Raw genomic sequence first — 16,554 nt, forward strand, 5'->3', positions numbered from 1 at the left:
AAAATGCCCCTGTGCCCATGAGCATCTTCAATCATGATGGTACAATGGTAACATGTAAAAAATCAGACACCATGCACAAGCTTCAAGAACTGATTCCGGGAGACAAAATCACCAGCCTGGACAAGCTGTTGATGCTGTGATATATGATGGCCATGCTGTCATCCAGTCGCTGCCTGCTCCCTCTACCACACTGCCCATCACTTTCAAAGATATGGCCAGTAGGTTCCTGTCCCATGTTACTCATTCTACTCAGGATATCTCCACAGATGTTACACAAACACTTACAGCATTTGATGTGTACAGGGAGAACAGTACAAAGTCTCAGACAAGAGAAAAGCGCACAGAGAAGTCATGCAAAACATACAGTGCATATAGAAGGGAAAGTCCGACGTGTATTAAAATTGCATCTATGGTCATGAATAATTTATATGTTGTATATATTAGTACCTTTGTTATCATATGAACATTTCAAGCTGATCAGATGAAATGAAAAATAAAGAAAATAATTTTTCGTTATTTTTTTATGAAAACTTTGAATAAATTTTTCTCAGCCAATTTTTTTTTAGTGATTTCCTTGTGACAAGCACATCTGGTAATTCACTGTTATTCTAATAATTTGTCAAGATTTTTTTTTAACAATTTTTTTATATTTCTAAAAATGTTTTTTTATTGTTTTCGGATAATTTTCCCATATTTCGAATCTATGCCAATTTAAAAAATAAACATCTTGTAGAATATTAGTACGATATATGATCTTGTATGTCCTTAAGTTTCATGAAAGTCGTGCAGAAAATAAAAGCAAAAAATATTTTTATATTCATTTTGTACTAGTTTTGAAAAAAACGCGATTAAAGTTTTACTAAAGTTCTTGGGCCCAGTGTAGGTACTATACTGTCAATGCTACTTTGATATGAATTTCATGGGATCAGTAATCACATATCAGTGAGTGCATAAAAGGATCAGGCACCTTGTCCCCCTTATAAAGGTTTAATCGCTCGAAGGTGAGGATTTCAGGGCGCGCCACGCCCCTCATTGTTGCAAGGCTCGATCAGTACTCTCCAGATGCATAGCTATCGGTTGGAAGTCCTTTGTCTGTCTTCTTTTTCATCTCTATTGTCTTCTTCGGTGTAATTCTTCTATTTTCTCTCATTTATAATCTTTTTCTATGTATTCATTTGTTCCAAACATTTTTGTGAGCAGGTTACACTTTTCATATCCATATTTTTTTATATTTTACGTGCCAGCCTAAAACGCCGGTAGGCTCTCTTGAGGGGCCTAGATGGTATTCGTCCCCAGCCCGTCATGCTGCAGGCAAGTGTTTTATAGTGGCGCCATCTTTTCTTGGCTCATGCTGCCCCGGAGCTCTTTCTTGATTCACTTGGACGGTTTCCTCTAGAGTCCGGGTTGATGGGTGGTCTTCAGGACAGCATGTGGGTAGTTTCAAGCCACTCGGTGGTGACTGAAAAATCCCAGGTGGTAGCGACGGATTCGAACCCGCGTCGTCCATCACGCAATGAATGCGGGGCACGCACGCTAGCCATTCAGCCACCGCCTACCCAAATTGTGTTCCAAAGCTGTTACATGGGTTAAAAACTTCAGCCTGAAGATTGTCGCATGTTTGATTTTTCAATATTTATTCCATAATTTGGCATGCCAGCTAAAGCGCCGCAGTCAGCGTGCCACGCCCACACAGTAGCCATTTAAATCTCCTCGCTCTTAAAATCTAAATTTATGCCTGACTGAAAAAAGATCTATCATTCGAAAGCCAAAGGATGGGATGTTGCCATAGACCATATAACTCAATTTCGTATATTTTGAAAATTATTTTCACATTTTTACGGAGGACTCTTCCCTTAAATCAGACCGAGTACTAAAGTACCAGCTGAATACTGGAAACAGTTCTTGGCCATTACTGAAAACAATGCACATCTGGCAGCACTCTACATTGATTATGTGAAGGAGAAGAAGGAAAACTTGACCACAGCAAATCAGAGTCTATATGTCAGTGGAGGTGAAGATGAGGATGGCATCATGATCACCCGCTCTGCAGTATTACCAGCCCTTGACATCTTTTCCAATCAAGAGGGCAGACACAAGACTTGTCCTCCATGCCTGCGCGGCGGCAAACACTGGAGCAAAGGTAATAGTAGTTTGCAGCTCTGACACAGATGTTTTGTTACTCCTGCTACACCACTGGCCAACAATCAACACAGAAGTGTACTTCCTGACTGGCAAAGGAGAAGAGTACACTACAGTCACTAGATACATTCCTGTCCACACACTGTACGACTATCTCACCAAGCTTCAACACATTTTACTTCTCCCACTTTACTGTATCACTGGTTGTGATACAGTCAGTGCCTTTTTTGACAAAGGCAAGAAGAAGGGCTGCAAACTCATGATGAAGGATGCAGCTCAGTTTGAACCTTGTGCCACACTAGGAGACAGCCTCACCCTTGATGAATCCCAGATCTCAACAGCTGCAAAGTTTGTTTGCAGACTGTATGGGGACACCAAGTGTGGCTCACTAAATGAACTTCGCTGTCAAAAAGCAGAGAAAGGAGTACCTGTAAGGAAAATGCCCCCAACTCGAGACAGTTTCATGTTGCATCTACAACGTGCCATGTACCGGCTCTACATCTGGAAACATGCCCACATTCCAATTCACAATATCCCCCCAGCTACAGAATATGGTTATGAGAAGTCTGAATATGGAACACTGACACCTAGAATGATGACACAGCAGGAAGCGGTACCATAACTACTAAATCTTGTAGTTTGTGAGTGTTCAGAGGGGTCATGTGTTAGAAGTAGGTAGGAAGACACCTACCGAACGGGCGTGAGCTAATCCCGGTGAGGATATATGGGAAGCGAGGAGGATGCTGAAGCCCTTCAAAAACCCTTCCTATGTCCTCACTAGCCGTTTCCCTTTGGTCTCATCAATACCAGAGAGCAGTTCAGCATGCTCTCTAAACACAGTTCCTCTTTCTTTCTACACCACACTACATTCACACAACACACACACCTTTTCCCAAAACTCAAAATGGCTAACGAAAACACCGCCTCGGAGTCCCCGACTAGGGGGGGGGGGGGGGACCATAAATTCCCCCAGTGAGGACTACCCTTCTGTCTGCCGACTTGAGAGGTGTCTTGATAACTCCTCGAACCTCCTCCTTATCAATTTCTGCAACATTTTCATTCTGTGGAACACCATCTCTCCTCCTCTAAGCCCCACCTTCTCTTCCTCACCGAAACACAGGTTTCTGAGGCTACTGACAGCAACCTCTACTCTGTTCCCTCCTACTATCTCTATCCTAAATTTCAATCCAAAGCTGGATGTTGCGCCTACGTGCGCAACGACACCAGTTGCTCTCGTGCCCACGACCTTGACTCTTCTGAATTTTCCACCATCTGGCTAAGACTTCATGGTCATTCTATTACTAAATACATCTGTACTGTTTATCTCTCACCTAACTCTACTAACTATGTAAAATTCTTTGACTATTTGAGCTCTAAAGTGGAGCACATCTTGACTCACTCTCCCTTTGCTGAAATCTCCATCTTGGGAGATTTCAATGTTCACCAGCAGCTTTGGCTTTCATCCTCCTTCACTGACCAGCCTGGTGAACAAGACTACAACTTTGCTCTCCTCAATGACCTAGAGCAGTTAGTTCAGCATTCCCGACCGTCTTGGAGACAGGCCCAATATTCTAGACCTCTTTCTTACCTCTAATCCTTCTGCTTACTCTGTCAAATTGTTCTCTCCGTTGGTCTCCTCCGATCATAAACTTATTTCTGTTTCCTGTCCTATCGCTCCTGTACATCCTCTGGGCCCACCGAAGAGGCGATGCTTCTGGCATTTTGCTTCAGCTCGGTGGGACGACCTGAGGATGTACTTTTCCGATTTCCCGTGGAATGATTACTTCTTCCAGGAGAGAGACCCCTCTGTGTGTGCTCAGCGCATCACAGAGGTGATTGTCTCTGGAATGGAGGCATACATTCCACGTATTTTCTCTACTCCTCATTCTAAAAAGCCTTGGTTTAATCGCACTTGTTCTCATGGTATTAAAGATAGAGAGGCAGCTCACAAAAGGTTCCAGAGCCTTCGAACTCCCACTAACTTTGGTCTATACATTTCAGCCCGGAATCGTGCCAAATCTATTCTCCGACTTACCAAAACTTCTTTTATTAATATAAAATGTCAACACCTTACTTCTTCTAATTCTTCCCGTGACTTCTGGCATCTAGCCAAAAATATCTCCTCCAATTTCACTTCTTCCTCTTTCCCTCCTCTCCTTAGCCCTGACGGCAGCACTGCCGTCTCATCTGTCTCTAAAGCTGAACTCTTTGCTCAAACTTTCTGTAAGAACTCCACCCTGGACGATTCTGGGCATATTCCTCCTACTCATCCCCCCTCTGACTCCTTTATGCCTGTTATTAAGATTCTTCCAAATGATGTTTTCTATGCCCTCTCTGACCTCAACTCTCAGATGGCTTATGGACCTGATGGAGTGCCTCCTATTGTCCTTAAAAACTGTGCTTCTGTGCTGACACCCTGCCTGGTCAAACTCTTTCGTCTCTGCCTATCAACATCTATCTTTCCTTCCTGCTGTAAGTAAGCCTTTGTACAGTCTGTGCCTAAGAAGGGTGACCGTTCCAATCCCTCAAACTACCGCCCTATAGCTTTACTTTCCTGTCTATCTAAAGCTTTTGAATCAATCCTTAACCGGAAGATTCAAAAGCACCTCTCCACTTATAACCTTCTATCTGATCGCCAGTATGGATTCCGCAAGGGGCGTTCTACTGGCGATCTTCTTGCTCTCTTAACTGACTCTTGGTCATCCTCTCTTAGCCATTTCGGTGCAACTTTCTCTGTTGCGTTACACATATCGAAAGCCTTCGATAGAGTCTCGCACCAGTCTTTGCTTTCTAAACTGCCCTCTTTCGGATTCTATCCCTCTCTCTGTTCCTTTATCTCCAGTTTCCTTTCCGGCCGTTCTATCTCTGCGGTGCTAGACGGTCACTGCTCTTCCCCTAAACCTATCAACAGTGGCGTTCCACAGGGCTCTGTCCTATCACCCACTCTCTTCCTGTTATTCATCAATGATCTTCTTTCCATAACAAACTGTCCTGTCCACTCATACGCCGACGACTCTACTTTGCATTATTTAACTTCTTTCAATAGAAGACCATCACAACGGGAAGTACACGACTCCAGACTGGAGGCTGCAGAACGCTTAACCTCAGACCTTGCTATCATTTCCGATTGGGGCAGACGGAACCAAGTGTCCTTCAATGCCTCAAAAACTCAATTTCTCCACCTATCAACTCGACACAATCCTCCAAGCACCTATCCCCTATTCTTTGACAACACTCAGCTGTCATCTTCTTCAACACTAAACATCCTCGGTCTATCCTTAACTCAGACTCTCAACTGGAAACTTCATATTTCCTCTCTTGCTAAATCAACTTCCTCGAGGTTGGGCGTTCTGTATCGTCTCCGCCAGTTCTTCTCCCCCGCGCAGTTGATATCCATATACATGGGCCTTGTCCGCCCTCGTATGGAGTATGCATCTCACGTGTGGGGGGGCTCCACTCACACAGCTCTTCTGGACAGATTGGAGTCTAAGGCTCTTCGTCTCATCAGCTCTCCTCCTCCTACTGATAGCCTTCTACCTCTTAAATTCCGCAGCGATGTTGCCTCTCTTTCTATCTTCTATCGATAATTCCACGCTGACTGCTCTTCTGAACTTGCTAACTGCATGCCTCCACCCCTCCCGCGCCCCCGCTGCACACGACTTTCTACTCATGCTCATCCCTACACTGTCCAAACCTCTTATACAAGAGTTAACCAGCATCTTCACTCTTTCATCCCTCACGCTGGTAAACACTGGAACAATCTTCCTTCATCTGTATTTCCTCCTGCCTACGACTTGAACTCTTTCAAGAGGAGGGTATCAGGACACCTCTCCTCCCGAAATTGATCTTTCTTACGGCCACCTCTTTTAATTTTTGGGGGGGAGCAGCGAGTAGCGGGCTTATTTTATTATTATTATTATTTTCTTTTTTGTGCCGTTGAGCTGCCTCCTTTGTTGTAAAAAAGAAAAAAAAATGCAGCATGAACTGTTCATGCTCAACCTGAATCAACCATGCACAAGTGCATGTGAAGCTGCATGACATGTGTTTGAATGCCCTGACAAATGAAGCTTACACCAATCTTAACAGTGACACTGATGATTGATACTGATTATCCATATAAAGGACTTTGTATTTCTGTGTGGAATATAAATATAAACAAGAGTCTATGGTAATTTTACTTACAGATATAAAGCTTTCACCTACTATGTTAGAGTGATATAATAAAGAGTTTTCATTGGTACTTCATGTTGTTGATGTACCATGATATTAAGAATTATAATGAACACCTAAGTGATACAAACACTCATGCACGGGCAGCTGGACTTTAGTTTCAAAGCTGAGCGTTATGGCCCTTGGGTACTAGTTTCAAGACTTTATATTAACTGTTTAGCACCATTTCCAATAATTAATTACTTGGATTTGTGACTTCTATATGTATTACTGAAAAAAAAAATACAATCATGTCCCTTATTTTCTTTGAGAAAATCAAAGGTGCTTTTTTTTACGATTTAGGGGGGAGGGGAAGCATCAAGTGATCTGTAAGGATTCAGAAGCAATACATCTTACTGCCAATGATCTGGCAGCATGAAGGGGATATCTGGGCAGATTCTAAAACTTGTTTGAAACCAAACTCTTGAAGCATTATTTATTGAGAGGCATTTGTGTGACTTGTCAATTTCAAAACGAGGGTCAATTTTGACCATAATTTTACATTTTATTGATAAATAACTTATTTAAGGAATTTATTTAATGGTAAAATGATATAGTTTTATTTATTGTCCTCAACTTCATAAAGTAAAATAATTTTGGAGACATTTTAATCATTTCCATAATAATTCAGAGCCATACATGAAAATTGCATGTTTTGGGTGGGGTATGTTTACAAAAACGTCGATTTTTCAACTCGCACCAGTTTCCTGCAACGTCATCATGGATTTTCTATTGCCAGACATACCAGTGAACGATTTTATGCATGAGGACAAATGTTGTAACTTGGGTTTGGGTTGTTGCTTAAATAGGGCACTGTTTGGGAGACTGCTGATAGACTATATCTCCTTCCTTTTCACTTTTTTTTTCTCTTTCGTTCTTTTTTTCTCTCCTTTCTCCTCCTCCTCCAGCGCCTTGCCTTCCTTCAGCTGCTGCTTCCTCTCATCCTTTATTTTTTCTCTTTCGTTCTTTTTTTCTCTCCTTTCTCCTCCTCCTCCTGCGCCTTGCCTTCCTTCAGCTGCTGCTTCCTCTCATCCTTTATTTTTTTTATCTTCCTTTCTGCACTTTTCTTCTTTTCTCTGTCTCCAAACTGGTAATCACGCACGGAACTTGTACTTCAAACTGGCCATTCTCTGTCTCCAAACTGGTAATCACGCACGGAACCTGTACTTCAAACTGGCCATTCTCTGTCTCCAAACTGGTAATCACGCACGGAACCTGTACTTCAAACTGGCCATTCTCTGTCTCCAAACTGGTAATCACGCACGGAACTTGTACTTCAAACTGGCCATTCTCTGTCCCCAAACTGGTAATCACGCACGGAACCTGTACTTCAAACTGGCCATTCTCTGCCCCCAAACTGGTAATCACGCACGGAACCTGTACGTCAAACTGGCCATTCTCTGCCCCCAAACTGGTAATCACGCACGGAACCTGTACTTCAAAATGGCCATTCTCTGCCCCCAAACTGGTAATCACGCACGGAACCTGTACTTCAAACTGGCCATTCTCTGCCCCCAAACTGGTAATCACGCACGGAACCTGTACTTCAAACTGGCCATTCTCTGCCCCCAAACTGGTAATCACGCACGGAACCTGTACGTCAAACTGGCTAACAATACTTCAGCGCTCAATTTACAGTTTTCATTAGAGGCAGTTAGAGCGCTTTCAATGAAGGGCGAGTGTGAAGTCATTTCAGTCTGTAGTGTTCATCGAGTACTGATGGTCGTGTACAGAGAGGAGTCCTAGTGTGGTCACATCATGCACTCTTTACACTGCACTGCAACCATCCACAGTATTGTAAACAATCCCTTGAGAGTAATAGTAGTAGTAAGAGTATAGTAGAGGAGAGGAAGGAGCAAAGTGATCCCTTTCCGAGGAACGCCAAATCACGCCTCCCAGTGACCTCACTATGCGTGGAGGGACCCGTAATGATAGAGAGCTGACTGGCTAAGTAGGGCAGACTTTTGGAAGGGTACTGGGCGTTCACTAGTATTGAAGAAGCATGTGGGTATTTCCATGGGTAGTTTTATGAGCCTAGTGATAGTTTGGCAAGACTTCTGCACCATGCATGTACAAAAACACTGATGAGGAAAATCCGAGTAATCTCCCGCGTAGCCTTAGTGGGAAATATGTTGTGAGAGCCGAAATCATCTGAGAATACGTGCCCAGAGATATAAATGGAAGGGGATATTCTGTGTATCGTTCCCGCTGGTCACCAAAAACAACTCCCTTGACGCATTGAACAGAAGAAGCGGAGAGGCGCGAAGAGGAGGAAAGATTTTGTGTACCACTCACTGACTGTTCTCCAGAAAAATGACTGTCTTTGCTATACGGAAGAAGAGTGAGCAGAGGCATGAAGGGGAGGAGATAGTGTGTGCACAGCTCCCACTCGTCACCAACAATAGCTCCCTTGATGCACTGAACAGAAGAAGCGGAGAGGCGCGAGGAGGAGGAAAGATTTTGTGCAACACTCACTGACTTCACCAGAAAAATAACTGTCTTTACTATACGGAAGAAGAGTGAGCAGAGGCATAAAGGGGAGGAGATAGTGTGTGCACAGCTCCCACTCGTCACCAACAATAGCCCCTTGACGCATTGAACAGAAGAAGCGAAGAGGCGTGAAGAGGAGGAGAGATTCTGTGTTGCGTTGCCTCTGTTACCAAAAATATCCGTCTTTACAGTCTTGCAGATTAGAAGCGAAGAGAGGCAAGAAGAAGAGATAGTTAGTGTAGGTCCCACTCACTGCTTGCCAAAAATAGCTTACTTTTGTTATGCTGAAGGAAATAAGAGAATGTAGGTGTGATGAAGAAATGATATATGGAGCAACTTTCCTTCTAATTGCTCACGAAATAAAATACCTCACTTGACTGAACGAATGTAGTATCCACTTTTATATCGCATGGGATGACTCCTCCTTCTCTCTCTCTCTCGACCTCCCCCTTTATATATTTCTTATTTTTTTTCTGCAATGCCACGACCTTTTCTCTTTCTCTTTCTTTTCTTGGTATATTTCCTTCGTGTTCCAGCGAGTGACACTTTTTTCAAGGTTTCTTCCCTTACATGATCACTTTCTTTCCGTCTTTTCTTTATCGACGGGTATTTTCGTCTCACATTCGTTTTTTTTTTCCTTTCTCTGTTTCCTTTTCCTTTGAACTTCATTTCTTTTTTTCTTTCTTCTACGATAATATGAAATTCCTCGTGTAATGAACCTTTACCATGATGTTGAAAATAAGAACAACAGTAACAGCAAAAACAACCACGACAAAAACAATAACAAGAGTAATAATAACATGTACACGACTAGCAACCACGACCACCACGACCACGATTTTCACTAACAAACATACATACATGCAGACATACATACGTACACACACACACAGACACACACGAACGCAGAAGAGAAAGACAAAGAGTTGGTTTATACATTCAGGGGTCAGGGCAAATCTCTCCCTCCGAAATTAGCGTGAAATTACTTTTTTTTTTTAAGCGTCAAATGACTCAATTTAAACCTTCATCATGGCACGCGTATCTGTTTTCCCTCTCAACACATTTCGTCCTTTAACAAGATGAAGGTTTGGTATTAGCGAGGAGACAGACTGCTCTAATTACTTCCAAATGGTGGCGGTGACGCTAATTAAATTTGTATAATGGAGGTGGTGGCGGTGTGGCCATTATCTTTTTCACCCGGTTTTTCGAGCACTAATGGACGCGGCGGAGAGTCGGTTAGCCCCGGGGAAGAGGTTCCAGCCTGACTCGCTCCTCTGCTACATATATTAACTGCGGTAAAGATTCTTTCAACGCGGAATGGATGCAGCTGTGAAGAGGTCCTTGTGGCAATGAAACTCACTTCTTTGATTGGCGATGTTCCGGCTATTAACGAACAAGGAATGGATGCAACTGTGAAGAGGTTCTAGTAGCAATGAAATTCACTTTTTTTATTCACTATTATCCGGCTGTTAAGGAATATAGAACGGGGTGACACAAATGCCAAATGGTTTTAGTTTATCAGAGACATTGCAATAACATGTTAATGTAGCATTCCGAGATGTTTCACTGCGTTATTGTAGTTTATGTACTGTATATAACCATTGTGGGTTAATTAAAATGGTTTCCAGCTACCCCGAGTGGGGGCGGGGTCACATTTTCTTAATTTCCACATTTTTGGGCGGTGGTGTCAGGTACAGTGCCGCAGAAAAGGTCCATGGCACGGTGACCTTGTAGATCATCGGTATCGGTTCAGGTACAGTGCCGCAGAAAAAGCCCATGGCACGGTGACCTTGTAGATCATCGGTATCGGCTCAGGTACAGTGCCGCAGAAAAGGTCCATGGCACGGTGACCTTCTAGCTCATCGGTATCGGCTCAGGTACAGTGCCGCAGAAAAGGTCCATGGCACGGTGACCTTTTAGATCATCGGTATCGGCTCATCAGTTAGTAGCCTCCTTGACCTCGACTCAGAAGGCACAGGTTTAGTCCTCAGCACTAACTGGTCTACATTTCGAGGTTCGAGGTCTAATGCTACTCACTTTCGGGTATGCCTTGCCTAAAACTTTATGGTTACAACTGGGAAGTGGACTTAGTTCTAATGCAACATATATTTAATTCACTATGTTAAGTTAAGGAGTTTAAACCGGTATTACCGCAACTGGGAAGCGTTTCTAGTTCTGACCTAACTCACCTCTTTGTACACTACGTATATTACCACTAATAAGGAATATAAAACGGTATACCTGCAAATTAATGCTTTTAAACACCTTGACAAACTTAATTTTGTATCCATTTTTACCTGAAGGTCATGCTGTTAGGTTTGTTTGTTTGTTAAATTTTTCCAGTCTCAAATATCTTACGTTATTTACCTGTTTGATTCCACTTGGTAAATATTTGGCCACGTTCAGCTGGGTTGGGTAAGGCGTGGGTGGGCCATCTGTGTTGTTCGCTGGGTTGGCTCAGGCTGGGTTAGGCTACGTAAGGACACGTTTGATTGGATGCAGTGGATCGACGTAAGGTTCAGTTGTGTTTTTTACTTCGGTTTCCTTTCATCTACTTTGGTTCGGTTACGTTTTTTTTTTTTAAGTGACGTGATTCGGCTTGGTTATATCTGAATAATTTGATTACACTTGATTTGAGATTCTTTTTCAATATCTTTTATATATTTAATTATTTATTTATTTATTTATTATTTGCTTCAATTTCTTACGCCGCATTCTCCCTTTTTCTGACTTTTTACCCCAAAGACACACTGCGATAAGTTTTCCTTTGGCTTGGTTAGACTTAGATCGGCTTGGATACCCTCGATTTATTTAGAGTGAAAGAGCATTTTGAACCTGCCACTTTAAGGTTCTTACGTCGTTTTTTTCCCCTTTTTTTCTAGTTTTCCCTCGAGATGATCTGTAATTTGTTTTGGTTAGGCTTGGTTATACGTGGTTAGGTTTGGTCACACACGGCTTGGTTAGGGTAGGAAAGCATTTGAATCCTGCCACACTAATTTCTTACGGGATTTTTTTTTTTTTTCTACTAATTCCTCGAGACGTTCTGTAATTATTTGTGATTAGGCTTGGTAAGGTTTCATTAGGTTTGATTGGGAGTGTATTTTTTTTTTATTGTTCTATTTTAGTTTCTCACGTTATTTTCTTTATTTTTCTTCGTACTTTCCCCTCAACACCTAGAACTCAATTTGGGGTCCGAGTGACTGTCTGGCCTTGAATCGCTAAGGCAGAAGGGGAACCACGGCGAAGAATTTTCCAATCTTAGGGAGTTTCGCGGCTTTAGGGGTGACTCGACCAATGAAGAAAACTTGAACGACGCTAAAGAAATTGGTGCTTGATTGCTTGATTGCTGTATATAGCCATTGTTGTTGTTGTTGGTGGTGGTGGTGGTGGTGGTGGTGTTTTAGGTGGTAAAAGAATTAATAAACGGGAAGAAACAGTTCTTTCAATGCTGTCGAATACTTAAAGGAGAGTCAATAAATAAGAAACAGAATATCTATCCAAGTTTCTTCACTTTTCCTTGAAAGTCATCATTTGTGTTAGCGTCGATGAATAATGAACACTGATCTGTATTATAACTGGATTGGTTAACTCCGTGTAAATCCTGAAGCCCGCAGCAGCCATCTTAAGAGTCCCTCGGGCCGAGGCATATATATAAAAAAATCGGCATCAACGCTCGCTGAGTGGCAGTAGCACGTGGTAAAACAATTCATTACGAAGTTATTAATTTATTGAGTTTTTCAATGCCCTACTACTAGCATTGTATTCATTTATGGAGAAAAAAACATTCGTTACCTGTCTCCATATTTCCCACAAAACAACACTTTTTCGCGTTATTTGACTTACATCCTTTATATATCGTGTATGATATGTGTTTTCTTGCAAAGTACTTTTCAGTAGATTGGGAAAGAGTAAATGTTAGTCATCGCAAAAATAAAACACGAAAATTAGTTTCGATTGATATATTTCTTTTGGTTACCCATTAAAATTGGTGGTTTTCTGTTTTATATCTTTAAATAAAACGAAGACAAGAGTATTTGTCAGTCGCCCAAAGATTTCAATGTGGTTAACACTATGACTTTCACTCAACTCACTCTTTACTGCAGTTATCAAAATGGTGACTTGTGTGGCGTTTACCCAGCAAACACACTACGGTACGTAAATGTTACGTTTTGGTAACGTAAGGAAAGTTCGTAGCATATACGTAGTACGTATATACGTGTCATACGTCCCCTCCTAAAATACGTATGTCGTATTTAGGTGGTGTTTGGTTGCGTCACTACAATACGTTTCCTAAACTTAACTAAAACGTTACCAAGGAGACTATAGAACAGGAGAGGGGGCCTCTATGGGAGACCGTGGTGTTGTCGGTTGCAACAGATGGCGCAGGAGCAGCGTTGCTTACATCCAGGCGCCTCCCCCCCTCCAGACCCACCCCAAACCCCCAGTACCCATCAGCAGTGTTGCTACATGGGATCAAGCAGCAAATGTTGCTACTTTTTTTTCTTCGGTCTGGTTATTTCCCATTTTAAATAAAAAAAAATATAGGGAGATAAATATTAAAATGAACAGTAGGAACTATATATATATATATATATATATATATATATATATATATATATATATATATATATATAAATATATATATATATATATATATATATATATATATATATATATATTTACCAGGTAGATATAGCCTGACTGCATGTCATGAGTAATGCTATTATTGTTATATTATTGTACCGCAATTATATTACTTTCTCTGCATTTGTGGGAGGCTACCAGTGGTTAGATGTGTCTTATGTGTTTAACCTTTCTGTATACATACTGGAATGAACCAAGGTTGTAGCCCTACTGCCGATCTTTAAAAACAAGGTGATCATGTTTTTCTTTCCAACTCATTGTTTTAGCACGCACGCTGACTTCCATCAGTAATGATTTACATTGAATCATTGGTTTGTAGGGGGAAAGAGTGGGTGAATATAATTATCTTGGTCTAACTTATACTGTTTATTATACCGCTATTCGCAGCAATATCTTTCTCTGCTCCGATTGCAACGCTGCCTCGTTCAGGGCCCGTATCCTCGACAACTATTAATACTAAACTTGGTATTAACTTTCGACTTTGGTATTAACTTCACTCTCAAAGTGTATCCTCAACAACTATTAGCCTAATACCTACTCTTAACTTTGGTATTAACTTGAGAGTGCTGGCGAGGACTTCTAAACACTTAATAGTAAAGTTAATAGTGAATCCCAGACCCAGACCCATATCAACATGGCCCCCGGATTTCCTCGTCCAGCCCGCCTCCGCAATTTAGAGTTTGATAGGGCGCTTTGGAACTGTATAACGATGGTGAACTTCTCAAGACATACATATTAGACCGTGCAGGAATGGAGTATGTGACTGATTTGGTGAGAAGAGAGCTACAAGATCCAGTTCAAAGGGAGCATTCCCGCACCCCGGGGTTGAGTGATTTTGACTTATTAAAGGTACTTGGCTACAGGAAAAATGCTGCAGTGTTCAAGTGATGAGTTAGGGGGTAAGCCAGAGTAGTGTAGGCAGGGTGATTGTGGAAACTCTGGCCGCCCTCAGTGACCCGTAGGTAGTCGGGAGGTTTATCCAGTCTCCCCTTGATAGGGTGGAGATCCGTGTAAAGCAAGCAGAATTCTACCAACTTGCCGGTGTTGTGGGAGTGATAGACTGCACCCATGTGAAAATAATGTCACCAAAGGAAAACGATGTAGTTTGTCAACAGAAAAAAAAATAAACATAGCTTGAACATACAATTAGTGCTTGATGCCTTTGTTATTGATTAAAATGTGAAATATTCGAGTTAAGGAAAACAAAACATGGGAAAAAAACTTTTATTTATAGCAGAAAGCATAGACTTCACAACTAGTTGACGGGAAATCTCTTCAGTCTTGGCGCGCTGGCTTCGCGTAAGGGGCCGATTGTTATGGCGACTTTCACTGCGACAACTCAAACACACTCTGCGTTCTTACTCCGAATTTAAGTGGAAACAGGACGAAATCTTCAAGTTTTAGTGCATACAAGCAGGCAGAAGTGTCTCTAGAGTGATTTGGTCGAGGATTCAAGGTAACTTATATAAAATAGCACCATGCGTGCACTTTGAAAACGTTGTGTAAAAAATGGCAAATTTGCGTAACTTTAGGTTGAAATCTTTACGTAAAATGAATGATAACTGTAGGATAGTGAGGTCCACAGTTTTACGTATTAGGAAACAAGAAATGTACGTTTAGTTAGTGCCTACATGGCAACTCAGCTCAGTTCCCGCGTCGCCTAACTCGCCTTAGGCACGCAGTCAGCTGGGCACTTCCCCTCTGTAAAGGATTATCGCTGTTCTGCCTCTGTTTACTCTCCAAGTAAAGGACCTACAGTTATTAATCGTCTCTGTACCCTTCCCCACAACTGCAAGGATCCAGAGGACGATACAAGAAGACACAGAAGGCAGTGGATCGAGTGGAAGTTCCTCCAGGAGATTGGCGAGATTTGCAAGGTACCTAACCACACTTTAGTTGATTAAATTAAATTGAATCGACAGCAAGCTTGTTCAGTTTTATTTTTATTTTTATTTTATAAAATGTTCCAGGTTTGGGCCGGCAAGGAGAAGAAGAAGAGGGGGACAAAGATCGGCAGGCTGCCGACACCCACCGCCTCGGCTCTGCACATCACGTGCAATGCCCTGCCCGCCTCCTGCAGGGACATCATCCTCCGCAAGATCCCCGGGGTCGAGTATGTGTGCATGGGGAAGGCCAACTCTGACCCGACTGAGCACTCTTTCGGCAAGCGCCGCACCATGTGCGGCGCCAACTACTGGACGAGCGTGCAGAACTTCATGGTGAGCAACAGGTTGGCCCAGCGCCTGCATTTGCTGAAGCTCGTCGGGTTCTTCCCCGGGGACGTGCAGGCCGACCTGGACCGGGCCAAGGCAGAGGAGAAGGAGGACGACGAGGTGATCTTGGCCCAGCTTGCCAGGGAGCTGACCGACGACCAGCCGGACCCGCCGACGGACGAGTTGCTCCTCGCCGCGGTCGGCAACTACGCCGGCTACCTGGCCAGGAAGGTCCAGGCCAACTCCTCTGTGGCCGAGTGCTGCAAGCAGGAGCTTGCCCAGCAGGAGGAGATGAAGATTACCGTGGAGCTCGAGACGACCCGCCCTCTGTGATGTTCGACGCCCTGGTCGAGCTGGTCGACAGGGGAGAGCTGGAGACGGGCCGGGCGGTCCTGAAGCGGCCATCTCTCCCAATGGCCCACATGGCGTCCTTCGGGATGTCGCTGTGGGACTCCCTGATGTGCAGGGAGGACAAGAAGGAGCGCAGGTTGAGGTTCCTCTCCCTTGCCATGCGCCACAGGGACGGGTTCAGGCACCTCCTGGAGTTCCTGGCGGCCTCAGACCCGACCTTGCAGGGGTACAGGTGCCAGGAGGGGCACAACCTGGCCAACACCATCTTGCCGCACATCAGCAGGTCCCTCTTCAACTGTTTCGGTGCTAATTTCTCCAAGGACGTGACCTCAGAAGCGAGGAAGAACAAGGCCTTAAAGCAGCCGACCGGCAGGAAGAGGAGCAGTATCGAGGAGGGCAGGAAGGAGACGGCGAGGAACAGGGACGTGTACAAGTCCAGGAAACTGACCGGGGCCCACAAGTCATAGGCCAAAAGGCTAAAGTGATTGTTCAGGGACGAGGGCCAGAT

The 16,554-nt window shown here is 43.3% G+C and overlaps 1 protein-coding gene across 1 annotated transcript; it reads left to right on the forward strand.

Moving 5' to 3' along the window:
* The first annotated feature begins 14,720 nt into the window (after positions 1-14,720).
* On the forward strand, positions 14,721-16,347 carry LOC126988940 (uncharacterized). Its single transcript, XM_050847365.1, has 2 exons — positions 14,721-15,359; positions 15,453-16,347. The coding sequence occupies exon 2, from the start codon at positions 15,606-15,608 to the stop codon at positions 16,026-16,028; it is 423 nt and encodes a 140-aa protein (XP_050703322.1). The 5' UTR covers positions 14,721-15,359; positions 15,453-15,605; the 3' UTR covers positions 16,029-16,347.
* Positions 16,348-16,554: the final 207 nt, after the last annotated feature.

This window comes from Eriocheir sinensis, unplaced genomic scaffold (assembly GCF_024679095.1).
Source record: "Eriocheir sinensis breed Jianghai 21 unplaced genomic scaffold, ASM2467909v1 Scaffold1013, whole genome shotgun sequence".
NCBI classification, from domain to species: Eukaryota; Metazoa; Arthropoda; class Malacostraca; order Decapoda; family Varunidae; genus Eriocheir; species Eriocheir sinensis.